Source organism: Microtus oregoni, unplaced genomic scaffold (genome assembly GCF_018167655.1).
Source record: "Microtus oregoni isolate MIOR12 unplaced genomic scaffold, Mior012 000050F_007, whole genome shotgun sequence".
Lineage (NCBI taxonomy): Eukaryota > Metazoa > Chordata > Mammalia > Rodentia > Cricetidae > Microtus > Microtus oregoni.
Genome location: NW_024543231.1, coordinates 267,743 through 283,697, shown reverse-complemented (window position 1 = coordinate 283,697; position 15,955 = coordinate 267,743). Strand labels below are relative to the sequence as shown.

The 15,955-nt window shown below is 39.9% G+C and overlaps 1 protein-coding gene across 1 annotated transcript in view; it reads left to right on the top strand.

Moving 5' to 3' along the window:
- Positions 1-15,955, top strand: part of LOC121436922 (coagulation factor VIII-like) — a 145,037-nt gene that overhangs the window by 102,902 nt on the left and 26,180 nt on the right. Inside the window, exon 22 of the mRNA XM_041636819.1 lies at positions 6,030-6,185. Within this exon, the coding sequence (XP_041492753.1) occupies positions 6,030-6,185 (156 nt within the window). The remainder of the gene's footprint in view (positions 1-6,029; positions 6,186-15,955) is intronic.

Below are 15,955 nucleotides of genomic sequence, written 5' to 3'. Positions count from 1 at the left end.
TATTCTTAGGTTTGTTCTTTTCATGATATCCCAGATTTCCTGAATATTTCGTGTTAAGAATTTGTTGTTTTTAATGTTTTCTTTGATCAATGAGTCTGTTTCCTCTATAGTATCTTCAGCATCTGAGATTCTTTCTTCTATCTCTTGTATTCTGTTGGGTATACTTGTCTCAGTAGTTCCTGCTCACTTACCCAGATTTTCCATATCCAGAATTCCATTGGTCTGTGTTTTCTTTATTACCTCTATTTCAGTCTTCAAGTCTTGAACTGTTTCCGTCACCTGTTTGGTTGTTTTTATTGGTTTTCTTGTGTTTCTTTGAGGGATTTATTAATTTCTTCCAATTTTTTGTTTGTCTTCTCCATTTCTTTAAGCGAGATTTTCATTTCTTTAAGGGAGTTTTTCACTTCCTCTTTAAAGGTCTCCATCATTTTCATAAAGTTACATTTAAAGTCATTTTCTTCTACTTCTTCTGGGTTAGGATGATCAAGTCTTCCTGTTGTGTGACCGCTGGGTTCTGGTGTTACCATGTTGCTTTTTAGGTTGTCGGAGGAATTCTTCCATTGGCACCTACCCAATCTCTTCCTTCAAATGAGGCCTGTTCTCTTGGTACTCTCTCTTAATCCCCCCAGTGTTGTAGCAATCTCTTGGTCCCCTCAGTATTAGAACAAGCTCTCAGCTCTTAGGCAGGGTGTGGTTAGTAGCTTGTGGGGGTCTAGTGGATGGGTTAGGGTTTTGGTGGAGCCTAGCCACAGGAAACTCCCTGCTGGCTGGCTAGAAAACCTGAGGGAGTTGGGGATGGCCCCCTGGGTTTTGTCCTACTGGGGAGGTTCTATAGAGTTGGGTGTCCTGCTGTGTGGCTGTTCACTCTTCTCTTAAGTCCCCTCGGTATTGGAGCAAGCTGTTTCAGAGTTCCACCAAGGTTGCAGGAGAATAGGCAGGTTTGGGGCCAGGGTGTATCTAGTAGTTTAGATGGTGGCTGGATGGGTTGGGTGGGAGCTAGCCACAGGAAACTCCCTTCAGGCTGGCTAGAAAAGACAAAGGAATTGGGGAATGGACCCTTGGTTTTGTCCCATTGGTGAGGTCATAGAGAGTGGGGTATCCAGCCATGTGGCTGTTCACTCACCTCTTAAGTCCCCTCAGTATTGAAGCAACTATATTCTATGATAATATATCTCCAACCAAGTAGGTGCCCCTGAGTCTTCTGATACTCTTCATTTTTATACAAAACAAATACCTCAGTCTTCCACCTTAAAAGCAAATGCTTTGTAGCTTCTTTTTCTTAAATTAAATCTGTCTTTTTTTTTTCAGGAATTTTATATCCCTTGGGTATTAGGAAGTACCTAGTTACTATAGTCCAATATGGTAAACTAGGATGGACTAATACTAGAGGAAGGTCAGCTCAATTTATTAAAATGCATACAGTCTTTTAGATTGTCTTGTTTTGCTGTTTCCTCTAGAACAGCCCTGATCAATCGAAATATGTAAAAATGAACATGAGATTTATCTTTTTATTTTTAATGTTTATGCAAGTATATATGTGGTATATTTGTGTGTGTATACATGCGTATGTGCACCTATTCAGGGGTGAATGTCAGTTGTATTTGTTACACTCCATGTTATTTTTCACAATATTTTATTAATTCTTCAAGAATTTCATATGATGTATTTTGAACACATTTAACCCCCACTCCCAACTCCTTCCATAACCAGCCTCTCCACTCTTCCTTACCTTTTCACCTAACTTTTGAGATTTCTTCTTTTTTTCTATTTCAAGTCCAGCTTGTATTGTCTAGCTAGTCTTGGGAGCCGGACCTTCCCTGTGAATGTTCAACCTATTAGGTGTTATTGCATTGAAGGATGCTGGCTTTCCTTCTTCCAGCACCCATTTAATGCCAAAAACCCATCAGCTCGAGATGGGATTTTGTACCCATCTTCCTACCACCTCCCATGTTGGTTTCTTTTTTTCTAACTGGAACTTATACAGGCCTTGTGCATGTTGTTACAATAGCTTTGAGTTCATATGTGTAACTACCCTGTTATATTTGGAAAACATTCCTTTATTGTTACCAACTACTTCTGGCTCTTACTATCTTCCCACAACATCTTCCACAAAAATCCCTGACCTTCAGGAGGTGTTTGATATTTATGTCCCACTTAAGGCTGAGTACTCCACATTGTCTTATTCTTTGCATGATAACAAGTTCGAGGTTGTCTTTGTTAGGATATTTATTTCTGTAAAGAGTCACCATGACACCAGAAACTCTTATAAAGAAAAGATATAATTAGGTTGGCTCTCATATTTTTAGAGGTCCAGTCCATTCCATTGTCATCATGATGGGGAGCATGGCAGTGTGTGGGCAGACATGGTGCTGGAGGAATAGAGTTCTACATTGTGCAGGCAACAGAAAGTCAACTGAATGTCACACAGAGGGAAGCTTGAGCAAAAGAGACCTCAAAGCCTGCCCCCACAGTGATCAATATCTCCAACAAGGCCACACCTCCTAATAGTGCCACTCCCTTTGGGGGCCATTTTCTTTCAAACCACCAGAGGTCTCTGTGTTAATCATCATATACTTCAAGGAGAAAGAAATACTCTGAGCTATGAATACAGCAATAAGTCATTAGGATTCATTTTAATACTTTGTCAATTTAGGAAAATAATAGTATTGAGTTCTCCCCAAGGGCCTATCGCTTATCAAACCACAAGTTTTTGGACCCTTTAACAGTGTCAGGTATGGCTTCCATGTCTTAGATCCAAGCAGAAAGTAGTTGGTCACTTCAGTAACCTTTGAGTCATTATTACACCAGTGGGCATATCTTGCCAGATCAGTCATTATTGTAGCTTACAGAGTTCATAGTTGGATAAGATTTTGACTGCTTTTATCCCCTACCAGTGTGCATAGAAAATTATTGCACTATGAAAATTAGCCACTATGGATGAAGCTTCCAGGTCAGTGCCAGCTTGATTATTTCCATGTTCTATTACTCAAATGTGTGGTGTCTTCAGCAATTGGGTCTTACCATCAAGCTCTAGAGGGTGAACAATAGCATTGGAAATAGCCTATAATGTTTGGCAATCTATGTGATCTCGTTGACTAAGAACTCCAAAATAAGTAACCCATTCCCAGCACTGGGGTTTTAATTTGTTATCTGTGGAATCTAGTAGCAGCATTGATGCTCCTTGTAGGGTAGGGTAACTCCATTTTAATATCTCTCTCTCTCTCTCTCTCTCTCTCTCTCTCTCTCTCTCTCTCTCTCTCTCTCTCTCTCTCTTCTCCTTTTTATTTCCCAACCCCCCTCTCTGTATGTGTGTGTGTGTGTATCTTCTATAATATCTTCCACAGTAAAGTAGGTGTCTTAGTGTTCTATTTCTGTGAAGAGACATCATGACCATGACAAATCTTAAAAAGGAAAATGTTTAATTGAAGCTTGCTTATACTTTCAGAGGTTTATTTCATTGTCATCTTGGTGTGGGGCATGGCAACATGTAGGCAGACTGGTGCTGGAGAAATAGCTAAGAGTTATACATCTGGATCCACAGGCAGTAGCAAAGAGTGACACTGGGCCTAGCTTTTGAAATCTCAAAGCCTACCCCCAATGACACACTTCCTCCAAGACCACGCCTACTCCAATATGGCCATACCTCCTAATTCCTCTCAAGCAGTGCCACTCCCTGATGACCAAGCATTCAAATATATATGAGCCTATTTGAACCATTCTTACTTAAATAACAATTTTCTACTCCCTGGCCCCCATAGGCTTGTAGCCATATCATAATGCAGAAAATACATTCAGTCCAGCATTATTTTAAAATGTATTCTTCTCTCATACAATTCAATACAACCTGACTGCAGCCTTCCCTCCCTCCTCTCCTTAGAGACCCCCACCTTTCCTCTCCCCCAGATCCACTCCTCCTCTGTTTCCCTTTATAAAAGAGCAGGCCCCTCAGGAATATCAACCAAACACAGCATAACAAGATGCAATATGACTAAGCACAAACTTTCATATCAAGGCTGGATGAGGCAATTCAGTAGGAGGAAAACAGTCTCCACATATTTCTGAATATTCAAAACTAACATTTACAAATGAGAAAAAACAAGTAACATCTGTCTTTCTGCCTTATCTAGGTTACTTCACTTAGAATGATTGCTCCTAGCTTCATTCATTTGCTTCAGTATGTCATAATTTCATTTTTATAACAGCTATATAATATTCCATTGTGTGAATTGCCACATTTTCTTTATCCATTTGTCTACTAATAGACAATGACATCTAGGATCTTTCTTGGCTATTGTGAATAGAGCAGCAATGAACATGAATGCATAGCAGGCATCTCTATAGTATAAAATAGAGTCCTTTGGATATATGCCCAAGAATGGTATAACTGGATCATGTGATTGTTCTTGTAGGTCTATTTTTAGCTTTTGAGGAACATCTACATTGTTCCCATAGTGGTTGCCCCAGTTTCTGTGTCTAAAGATCCAAACTCAGATCTTCATGCTTGTACAACTAATATATTACTCAATGATCCATGTACCTGGCCCATAAAAGTCATTTTAATGTGACATTTTCTTTAACTAAAAATACCCCAAAATAATATCATTTAACCTAAGATCAATCAGGCCTATGACCCCTTCAAAGCCAGATAAGTGAAATCTTTTGGAGGAAAGGAGTCTTTTCTCTTGACACATAGCAGCTGAGGATAGCTTGGAAATGCCAACTCAGCCTCTCTGCCCAAACACAAATTACAGTCCCTTTTAGAACCCCAAACAGGAAATAATAAACTCTGAATGCCATATTCTGTTAACTTTCCAATTACTAGATCTGGGCCACTGCTTTAACTTGCAGAGCTTCTGTGTCCCAAAGTATTTCCTATTCTTCTCAATTTTACATCAATTACTAAATACATCTGTGAACTTTTTTCACTGCTCTAGCAAAGTCATGACCAAAATATTGACACAGACTTCCTTAATATGTGCTTAACAAAACCAAACTAGTAAATCCTTATCACCAAAATTTTATGAGTTAGATGCTAATATGAACAACATTTCAACTAAGAACACCAAAACACAGAAGGGTTATAAAGCATTACAAGTCACCCCACAAAAAATAGTTGAGCCAGGGCTCTTGCATCCTATGTGAACCATTATATTATATAATGTGCACAATAGCCACTTTAGCTTGATAGTCATTTCTCAATGGTTAATGTGGTGATTAAACCAATTACAAATCCCTTTAATTGTATTATTATTCAATCTTTATTAAGATACAGAATACTGCATCTTAAGGGAGTTGATGTCATCTGTTCCACTTTGAACAGATAAGCAAAGTGCGAGTTTAGGGGGATATTTACAAGGAAGGGAGCTCATCTGTTATGCTGGCAAAACATAAAAGGTATAAAACAGTCTGACCCACAGGTACACAAGTAATTGAACTGGCTTGAAAAGCAATATTCAATACAAGTAGTTGACAGCCACCTTAGAGCTATGCAGCTGTCATGTTTGCATTGTTTTTTGCCTGAAAACTGACATAGCATATCGTGGAACTTAACACATTACTCACTTCCCAATAGAAAGACATACCTATTTATAGTCAAACTGAAATAACTGGCTCCATACATAGGTGAAGTTGTTTCCTTTTTCATATTAAACTGTTAAAAAATATAACAGTACCAGTTATAACTTAATTAATTTTGGCTAGTACAGAAGTCTTGGTAAAGCATTATGCCATTCTGGTTCATATGTGCAGCCCCATGGGTGTGTGTGAGGAGGAGATGACTCAATGATTTGTATGTGATCTGGTTTGCCAGAAAATAGATAATTCAATAAATATCTTTCCTACTCATTCCTACCATATGTTCCATGGCTTTAAATACTTACATGTTCATATTTCAACATTGCCTGCTTCTCCAAACATACAAGGTAATTTGTAGCATTAGAGTTTTCCTAAGTGGATAATTAATAACAATAAATAATTATTTTAAGAATCTAATATAATAGATTAAAGTAAGTTGTTGTTTTCATTGGTAGGTAGATCTGTTGACTCCAATGATTATTCATGGCATCAAGACGCAGGGTGCTCGTCAGAAATTTTCCAGCCTCTACATCTCTCAGTTTATCATCATGTATAGTCTTGATGGAAAGAAGTGGCTGAGTTATCGAGGGAATTCCACTGGAACTTTAAAGGTATGTAATTACTTCTTCCATGAAAGGATATAAAAACTTTAAAGAGCGTTTGACAGATGCTACAGCTTATAAGCTCCAAAAATGAATTTTCTTCCTATGGGTTAATATGAATGCTTATGGACATACAAACAAAAAAGTTGAACTTTTAATACTTTCATACATGATAGAAATGCAGACATGTATTATGAGAATGTGATTTTCTTAGAGGGGTCTCTACATGAAAGACTTTAGTTTATCAGTCAAAACTATTAATGGAGGTTAAGATCTGTCTTTTACGTGAAAGAATGGGAAAACCTTGGAAATTTATCCTCTAGAGGTAAGCTTGAGAAAATTAAACAAACACACTCAAATCCTTAACATTGTTGGCTATACTTCTCTAATTTTACATCCCTGATTAGCTGTACCAGAAATGTATCCCAATTCTTTCTTTCTATGTTCCTTCCATTTTGTCCATTTTTACTTAAATGACTACTACTTCAATGCAAAGTTCCATTCCCTCATACTCAGACTATAATATTCTCCATATGCTGAGGATATAGGTGGATATGACACAGAAGCTAAGGAGAAGAGTTACAGAGTTGTAGTGACAAGTGCCAAAATATCACTTGGCATGCAACAAAAACACCCCAGTGGCACTTATTGTATTTATAAGATACATAATGCTGACAAGACCTGGTAAACAGAAAACAGTAATTGCTCTAATGTGTTGTGTTTCACACATAGAGATACACACAAATAAGCCTGCTTTGTTCTTGAAATGGAATTGTATCCCATGTTTAATATGTTTACTATTGGTTTTAAGCAAATACTGTTTATTATGTATAAAAAGTTTCCTTCTGACCATGCATATTAGTATACACCTTTAATCCTAGCACTTGGGAGACAGAGACAGTTGAATCTCTATGGATTCAAGGCCAGACTAGTCCACATAGCTAGTTCTAGACAGGGCCAGAGCTACATATTAAGAATTCTTCTCAAAAAAATTCTTCAATTTCTATATTGTTGGTAATTACAATTGAATTTTATCAAATACTTTGCTAGCACTTACATCCCTATCTTTTCATACAAGATGTTTTGAGCATGTGTTTTTCCTCTCCCAACTCTTCTTAGATCCTCTCACCTCCCTCCCTACCAAACTATGCATTCTCTCTTTATCTCTCCTTCTCTTACAAAAAGAAACACAAAAATGAAAGTCAAAACAAAGCCAGGCAGTGGTAGCACACCCCTTTAATCCTAGCACTCAGGAGGCAGGCAGATCTCTGTGAGTTTGAGGCCAACCTAGTCTATATATCAGTTTCAGCACAATCAGGGCTGTTATACAAAGAAACCTTATCTCTAAAAAATCAAAGCAAAGAAAGATCAATAAGATTTTTTAAATGCCAAAATGAAACACACACACTCAAAAAATATAAAGTTCATTTTGTGTTGGACAACTTATCTTCAGTATGGGTTCTGCCCTGAGGATAGTTATTATATTGAGTGACATTCCCATAGGAGAAAACTAACTTTCCATTTGCCAGCAGATATAATTTGCACAGCTTCTTGGTTAGGGGTGGGGCCCTGTATCCTCTTCTTCCTCTCAGTGATGGAACTCCATCTGGCTTGAACTTGTGAAGGTCTTGTGCATGCTACAAAAACATTTTCTTTGAGCTAATATGTTCATTAGTCCTTTTGTGTCTGTAAGATACTGTTTCCTTGGAGTCATCCATTACCTCTGGCTCTTACAATGTTTCCTCTTCCATGTAGATCCCTGAGCCTTGAAGGAAGGGGTTTGATAAAGATACCCCATTTAGGACTGAGTGCTTCAAAGTCTTTCACTCTCTGCATTGTCCAGTTGTGAATCTCTGTGTTAGTTTCCATCTATTACAAGAAGCTTCTCTGATAAGGCTTGAGCAAGGCACTGATTTGTGGATATAACACTATGTCATTAATAATCATTTGTAGAAGGAAGTTTTTGTTCTGCCTGATCCCATGCCACTGGGGTCAGTTTTTCCACTGAGGTAGCCAGTGAGGGGCTGGACCAGCTCTCTGGTGCCCAGGTCACAAGGGCAGTTCTCCTATGGCCCCCAGTGGTAACACAAGCCACAGACATCAACACAGATCCCAGATACAGTAGCGACAAGGACCCAGACATGGCCCTCTGCTGTAGGTTGGGTCAAGATATCACTATGGCCCTGGGTGGCAGTGCAGGCCACTCAGATAATATGACCCTGGAGTCAGTGGGGCTCTCTGACACCAACTTGGCCTGAGGTGGCAGCCCAGACCACAGGCATGCACATAGCCTTTGGTGGTAACACCAGGCACAGACATCAACACAGACTCTAGCTGAAGTAGGTCCACAGAATCAGACATGGCCCCCAGTGGCAGCATATAACTGGGACATCACATGGCCCCTTTTAGCAGGGTAAATCACCCATATCAGTCTGTTCCTTACTGCCTGTAGACAAAGATTGCACTTTCATTTCCCGGACACCCAGACCCAAATAATGACACAGAAACTATATTAATTACAACACTCTTTGGCCAATGGCTCAGGCATATTTCTAGCTAGCTCTTACATATTAAATTAACATATTTTTATTAATCTATGTATTATCATGAGGGTGTGGCTTACCACTAATGTTGTGGTATCTTTTTCCTTCAGCAGCTACATGGCATCTCCTTGACGCCACCTACTCACTCTATCTTTGTTTAAATTTCCCACCTGACTTTACTCTGCTAAGCTATTGATCAAAATAGCATTATTCATCAACCAATAAAAGCAACACATATACAGAAGGACATCCCACATCAACTACTATTGCATCTTTATTTAAGCTTCTCTCCTCCGTGCATGAACCGTTCTAGACCTCCTTCTCTCTCATTGCTCAACAACATACCTGTTCCCTGTAGTGGTGCCCATCACCCCACTGGACTCTGTCCACTCAGACCACAGGGCACAGGGTCTGATGTTGTTTCTATTTCATTGATTTCACCCCTGAATTTAGTTATTTCTTGCCATATACTCTTTTTATTATTTCTTTTTGTTTTTCTAGAGCATTCAAGTGTTTTGTTAAGTTACAAATATTAGATCACTCCATTTTTTTTGATGGAGATACTTAGTGTTATGAATTTGCCTCTTAAAACTGCCTTCATTGTGTCCCATAGGTTTGGGTATGTTTTGTTTTAATTCTCATTCAATCCTAAAAATTTTTTAATTTCTTTCTTGATTTCTTTTTTCATTTGATTTATAATAGTTCTTCTCATATAATATATACTGATTATGGTTTCACCTACCATTATTCCTTTCAGTTTCTCCCTACTTCCCCTCCCATATGGATCATTCCCTTTCTGTCTCTCCTTAGAAAACAAACAGGCTTCTAAGGGATAACAATAAAATAAAATATAAAAAGATAAAACAAAAACTAACTCATTGGAGTAGGACAAAACAAACAAACAGAAGGAAAAGAGACCCCAAAAAGGCACAAGTAAAGGATATAGACACAGAGACCAATTCCTTTGCAATCTTAAGAATCTCATAAAAATATAAAACTAGAAGGAATACTATATGTGCAAACAACCTGTACAATTAAAAAAGAGAAATAATATATGTATATGTATACATAATTAAAATAAAATGTTTTAAAGCCCTGTAAAATCATGATGAGATAAGGAATCTCCAAAGATGCCTTGAGTTTATTTTCTGTTGGCCACCTACTGCAGGGGATGCAGACTACTTTTAAGAACAGTTTGTTTGGGAAGGAAGTGGGAACTGGGATTTTTATGTAAAATGAAAAAAGATTGTTTTTTTATAAAATTTTTTTTAAAAAATTAAAAAGAAAGGATCCTAGATTTTGCCTCACAACTAAAAAAAAAATAGTTTGTTTCCCCAGTGAGACTCCCTTGGAGTAAACTAAATTTTCATTTGCAAATGATTATCAGTTGGAGATAGCTTCTTGGTTAGGAATGGAGGCATGTGTCCACTTCTTCTTTCAGCTCTAGTTTCTCATCTCATTCAGACCCCTTCAGACCCTGTGCATGCTGCCCCAGTCTCTGTTAGTTCATATGAGCTTTGATCCTGTTGATTTGGAAAGCCTTGTTTTCTTGGAGTCCTCCATACCTCTGTCTTTTTCACCTTTTCTGCCTTCTCTTTGGCAGCATTTTTGGAGCCCTGAATGCAAGGATTTAATGGAGACATCCCTTTTACGGCTTAGTATTCCACAGTTTCCTATTCTCCCCAATTCTCTCACTGTGTGGGTCTCTATTCCTGTTCTCATCTGCTGCAAGATAAAGCTTCTCTGATGGTGGCTGAGCAAGGCACTGATATATTAGTAAAGCAGAATATTATTAGGAGGCATTTTATTTTATTCATTGACCCATTGACAAACACCTAAGTTGTTTCCAGTTTTTGGCTATTATGAATAGAACAGCAATGAACATGTTTGACTGTAGTGGCATTTCATTTGTACTTTAATAAATAAAGCTTGCCTGAAATTTATAAAAGTAAAACAGTCACACTGGCCAGCCTTACAGACCAGGCAGCAATGATGCACACCGTTAATCCCAGTAGCCACACTATCTTGCCTTAGAAACCAGGCGGTAGTGATGCATGCCCTTAATCCAAGAACTAGAGAGGATTATAAGATGGGAGGAGACAGTTCTCAGTCTCCATTTCATTCTGAGGTTTCTGGGAGGCAGGATCAACATTTTCAGACTGAGGTAGAGGTAAGAGCCAGTGGCTGGCTGTTTTGTTTTGCTAGTCTTCAGGTTGAACCCCAATATCTGCCTCTCAGTATTTATTACTCGTGTTCAGTTGACCATATGTTTCTGTGGAAGGATGAAGAGGCCTTTGGGTATATGGCCAAGGGTGGTATAACAGGATCTTTGATATAGATCATTTCCCATATTCCTGAAGAATTTCCATACTGATTACCATAGTGGTTATACCAGTATGCACTCCTACCAACAATGCATGAATGTTCAATTCATTCTATACCCTTGTCAGCATGAGCCATCATTTGTTTTATTGATCTTAGCCATTCTTAATTATAGAAGATGAGATCTCAAAGTAGGTTTGATTTGCATATTCTTGATGACTATGAATGTTGAACATTTCTTTTTCCTTGTCCATTTGAGTTTCCTCTATTAAGAATTCTCTGTTAAATCAGTACCCCATTTTTAATTGGGCTGTTTCCTTGATCTCTAGTTTCTTGAGTTATTTATATATTTTGGATATTATTCCTCTATTGACATGTACTTAATAAAAAACTTTCCCCATTCTGTAGTATACCACTGAGAAGAAGGTATATTCTTTTATGTTTGGATGCAATGTTCTATAGATGTTTATTAAATCCCTTTGAGTCATAACATCTGTTAGTTCCCTTATTTCTCTGCTAAGTTTCTGTATGGCAGACCTGTCCAGTGGTGAGAATGGAGTGTTGAAGTCTCCCACTATTAGTGTGTGGGGTTTAATGTGTGATTTAAGCTTTAGAAGTGTTTCTTTTACGTACGGCAGTGCCCTTGTATTTGGGGCATAGATGTTCAGTATTGAGATTTCTTCTTGATGGATTTTTCCTGTGACCAAATAGAAAATGTTCTTCTTTGTCTCTTTTGATTGATTTTTGTTTGACTTCTATTTTGTTAGAATAGCTATATCAGCTTATTTCTTAGGTCCATTTATTTGGAAAATTTTTCTCAGCCCTTTACTCTGAGGTCTGTCTTTGAGGTTGAGGTATGCAGCAGGACTGAAAAAGTGGTGCCAGTATTGAGATATAAGATGTATCACCCCAAAGTTGTGATGGCTACCCAAGGCTCTCTATTGGAAATGGCAGCAGTTGGGCCAAAGGACCCTGGGCCTTGTTGGTCATCCATGGACATACTAAGGAGGTTGATTGAAGGATGGTTTGGGTTTGGTATCCCCATGTTCCTCATAGCATGGGGTCATTCAGTGTCCCAATGTCATTTCTGATGGCACCTTGGACATGGTCTGGGTGGTTTCCAAGGATTTGGATAAGTCTGACCAACTGACCCTCCTGACCACATTAATAGCAAGGATGTAAAGGTTCTTGGGCTTTTGGAGAGGAGGGAGCCTGGAATTCTACTTTGGCCAGTTGAGAGGCCTTAGCCATCATCAGCTATTTTTGTTTAAAATCTTTTTCATCTCTTTCATGATATACCTTAAAGGCCACAGCTAAGGCTTCTGCCTGTGATGTCAGGGATCCTCTCTTAAACATATAAGTTTAACCTTATTATCTGGGAAACTCTAGGAAAATAAGGAGGTCATAAGGAGTTGTTTTCCATCTGAGGTCTCAGGATCCAGGTTGGTATGTTGTAAGAGGGCCTCTGTAAGGTGGTTGAGGAATTGAGATGGGTTTTAATATCTTTCCTGGATGAACTTGTAGTCCCTTTTATAATTTACTGTTTTAAGGGCAGCCCTGTGAAGACCAGCTAGGAATGGGGCTGGTGCAGGAGATTTCATAGCAGAGTGGGAATGAGTAGCAGGAGGATTAAGAGCTGTTAGTGGGCCGAAAGTGGGTGCCAGGGAGAGCTGACCTGGACAACCTGTCACTGAAGAAGGAGAAAGGGAAGTTGAAGGTACCAGAGGAGAGGTGTAGGCAGAGACTGCTCATTTGTTTCCTGGATGCCCAGACCCAAAATAATCATACAGAAACTATATTAACTACAACTCTGCTTGGCCAATCACTTAAGCATATTGCTATCTAGCTCTTATGTCTTGATATAGTTCTTATATCTTAAATTAACCCATTTCCATTATTTTGTATTTTACCAGGAGGCTCATGGTTTACCAGTAAGGATACAGGGTCTCTGTCTCCTTTGGCAGGTACATGGCATCTCTCTGACTCCACCTAATCTTTCTATACATCTCTGTTAGGATTTTCTGCCTGACTTTACTCTGTTAAGCCATTGACTAAAAGCAGCTTCTTTATTAACCAATGGCAATAAAACATATTCGCAGCATACAGATGGGAATCCCACATCAGAGAGGGAGCTGTGGACTTTTGTTTATAAGAGAGAGACTTATTAGCTGGATCAAAGGAAGTAGTAGATTCATCCTGTTCTGACTTCATAGCTAGCAGGAACTGGGTGGAGGAACAGGAGGCACAAAGAGAAGGCTTGGAGCAAAAGTTAGAGAAAGTTTTAACATAGAGTGTCTCCTTCCATTTCCCCAATCACTCACAATAGTTGTAAAAGTCCCAAATAATATTGGGATCTAGTGTGTCATTCAGCGGCCATTTAGATTGTTTATCTAAGGGATATTGGGGTCAAACTTTATTACAAAGGTGAACAAGTTTAGGGCCTTTCAAATCAGGTGTCAGGTGTAAAGGTTTGAGATTTTCTAGGAGGCATCCCAAAGGGAATGGGAGGGTATGGAATGCTGAGTTCCCAAGGATGAGGGAGGATAGGGAAAAGGTCACTGCTACCTGTAGTCGTGAGAATACTCTGGACTCAGGGAGGACTGAATGAGAACCAAGCCATTCAGAGGGTCATCACCCAATTCAACAGGGGTCAAATGTAGCAAGCTTAGCCTGGCTAAGCCTATGAGAGACTTGGGTGCCTGGTACCGGGGCTTCCGTAGAGATGAGAAGGTGAGAGAAAACTGAGTTCTAGGAGGAAGATCTCATTCTTAGGAAAAGGACTGGGAAAATGAGGCTCTTGTAGATTTTCCAGAGGAGGATAGGAGAAGACAGGAAGGGATGCTATAACCCAATTTGGCCTAAGGAAACTGCCTGATTGCAGCTCCAAGGGTAGGCAGTATGGTCAGGTGAAGAGGGCCAGCTGTAGCCTTGAAGACTGTGGCTGGGGGTACCTCCACTTAGAGTACTAGAAGGTAGCCAGACACTCAACGGTTACTTCCTCAGACCCAGGGAAACATTTACCTTGACCAAAGAGGAAACTCACCTAATTGATGCTATTGGATGGAATGCTGAGCGATCAATGAGCCAGAAGATGAGTCTGTTGTAGATGGACTGGAGTTAAGGAATAGGGTTCCAGTGAGGCTCAGACCCCAGGGGGAGAGCACCGACGTCAAGAGAGTCTATCCTGGATTTTGGCACCAAAATGTAGGGGAATGTGTTACAGCTGTGGAGTTGCAGATATATCCTGACTTACTGCAAAGCCCAGCTATACTTAGAGTCACAATAAGACAACTCTGGAGGCTGGAGCCACAATAGGACAGCTCAGCCCTGGAGAACAGGTGTCCTGACCATCAGGAAGCCAGGCTATCTGAAGCTGGGTGTGGTGGGGGATGGTCTCTCAGCAGGATATAGGGATCCTGTTCTTCTCCTGGAGAGCTGCTACAGTTGAGCTCTGTCTGTTCCCTTTTGAGAATGTCCTAACAGAGCTATCCACTTTTTTTCCAGCGCAAGATGTTACTTCTTTTGCTAACACTTGGCTAAAGGAGAAGCCCCTGAAGAAATGTTGCAATCTCCTCTGACTCTAGTAAAAAGTTGTTACTTTTTCTGCTCCGCCTTGCTCAACCCCCTCCACCCCCCAAGCATCCCAGCAAGGTTCTTCGGTTCTGCTCCACCTTGCTCGGCTCCCATGAGGGAGCATCTCAGCAAAGTTTTTCAGCTCAGTCCCCTAAGGGATGTCCCAGATAGGTTCTTCTATCCTGTGCCTGCGAATGAAGATCATCACCCAAGACTCTTTTGAGAAAGATCTATTTGGGAAGGAGTCCAGAAGAGTGACTGCCTCTGCCCTAGGAGGGATGAACAGTGGCCTCTAACTGAACAGGCAGAGGGGCTTATTTTATTTAGGACTTCTTAGGAAAGAGTGGGGTTTTCCCAGGGAGAAGAGGGATTGGTTAGTTTTCCCTGCTCAGGGATTGGTTAGTCTTGTTGGTCAGGAGTAGAGGTGGCTCTGATTTCATGGCCAAACTGTGTTTCTTTCACTGGTCCTTTTTAGCCTTTTGACTCTAATTTTAGTACCAGGGCTTATTTCTTTCATTAGCTCTAATTCTAGGAACAAAGTGTTTCTTTGGCACTGGTTTCAGAGTCAGGGCTCGTGTCCTGGGTTCAGGGATAAAGATGTTTCTTTCCTTGGCTCAGATCCAGGGTGTGACTTATTCAAAATGAAATTAGTGTTACTTATACCTCTTCATATTCCTTCCTTCTACCCTGCCTTATTACCCATTCCAACCCAAATGTTTTTCAATAGAAATTAGGAAACATATTTATTTAAGGCAAAACAAAAAGCACAACATATGTGGGCTGTAGATAACACAATTTTTTCAAAGTCCTTTTTATTTTAAATTTTTATTCATTTTACATACCAACCACAATTCCCTCCCTCTACTCCTCCAACTATCCCCCCAACCAACTCCTTATCCACTTTTCCAAAAGGGTAAGGCCTCTAATGGCGAGTCAACAAAGCCTGGCACATTAAGTTGAGGTAGGACCAAGCCCCTCCTGGCTGCATCAAGGTTGAGCAGCTCATGAACCAGGGATAGATCCTGGTCCCACTGCCAGGGGCCCCTCAAACAAACCAAGCTACACAGCTGTCACCCACATGTAGTGGGCCTAGTTCAGTCCCATACAGGTTCCCCAGCTGTTGCCCTGGAGTCCATGGGTTCCCACAAGTTCTCTCTGTGTCTCTGTGAATTTCTATGCCATGATCTTGACACCCCTTGCTCATACAATCCCTCCTCTCTCTTTGACTAGATTTCCAGAGCTTGGTCTGGTGCTTGGCTTTATATCTCTGCATATTCTTCCATCAGTTACTGGATGAAGGTTCCATGATGACAGTTAGGGCAATCACCAATCTGATTACAG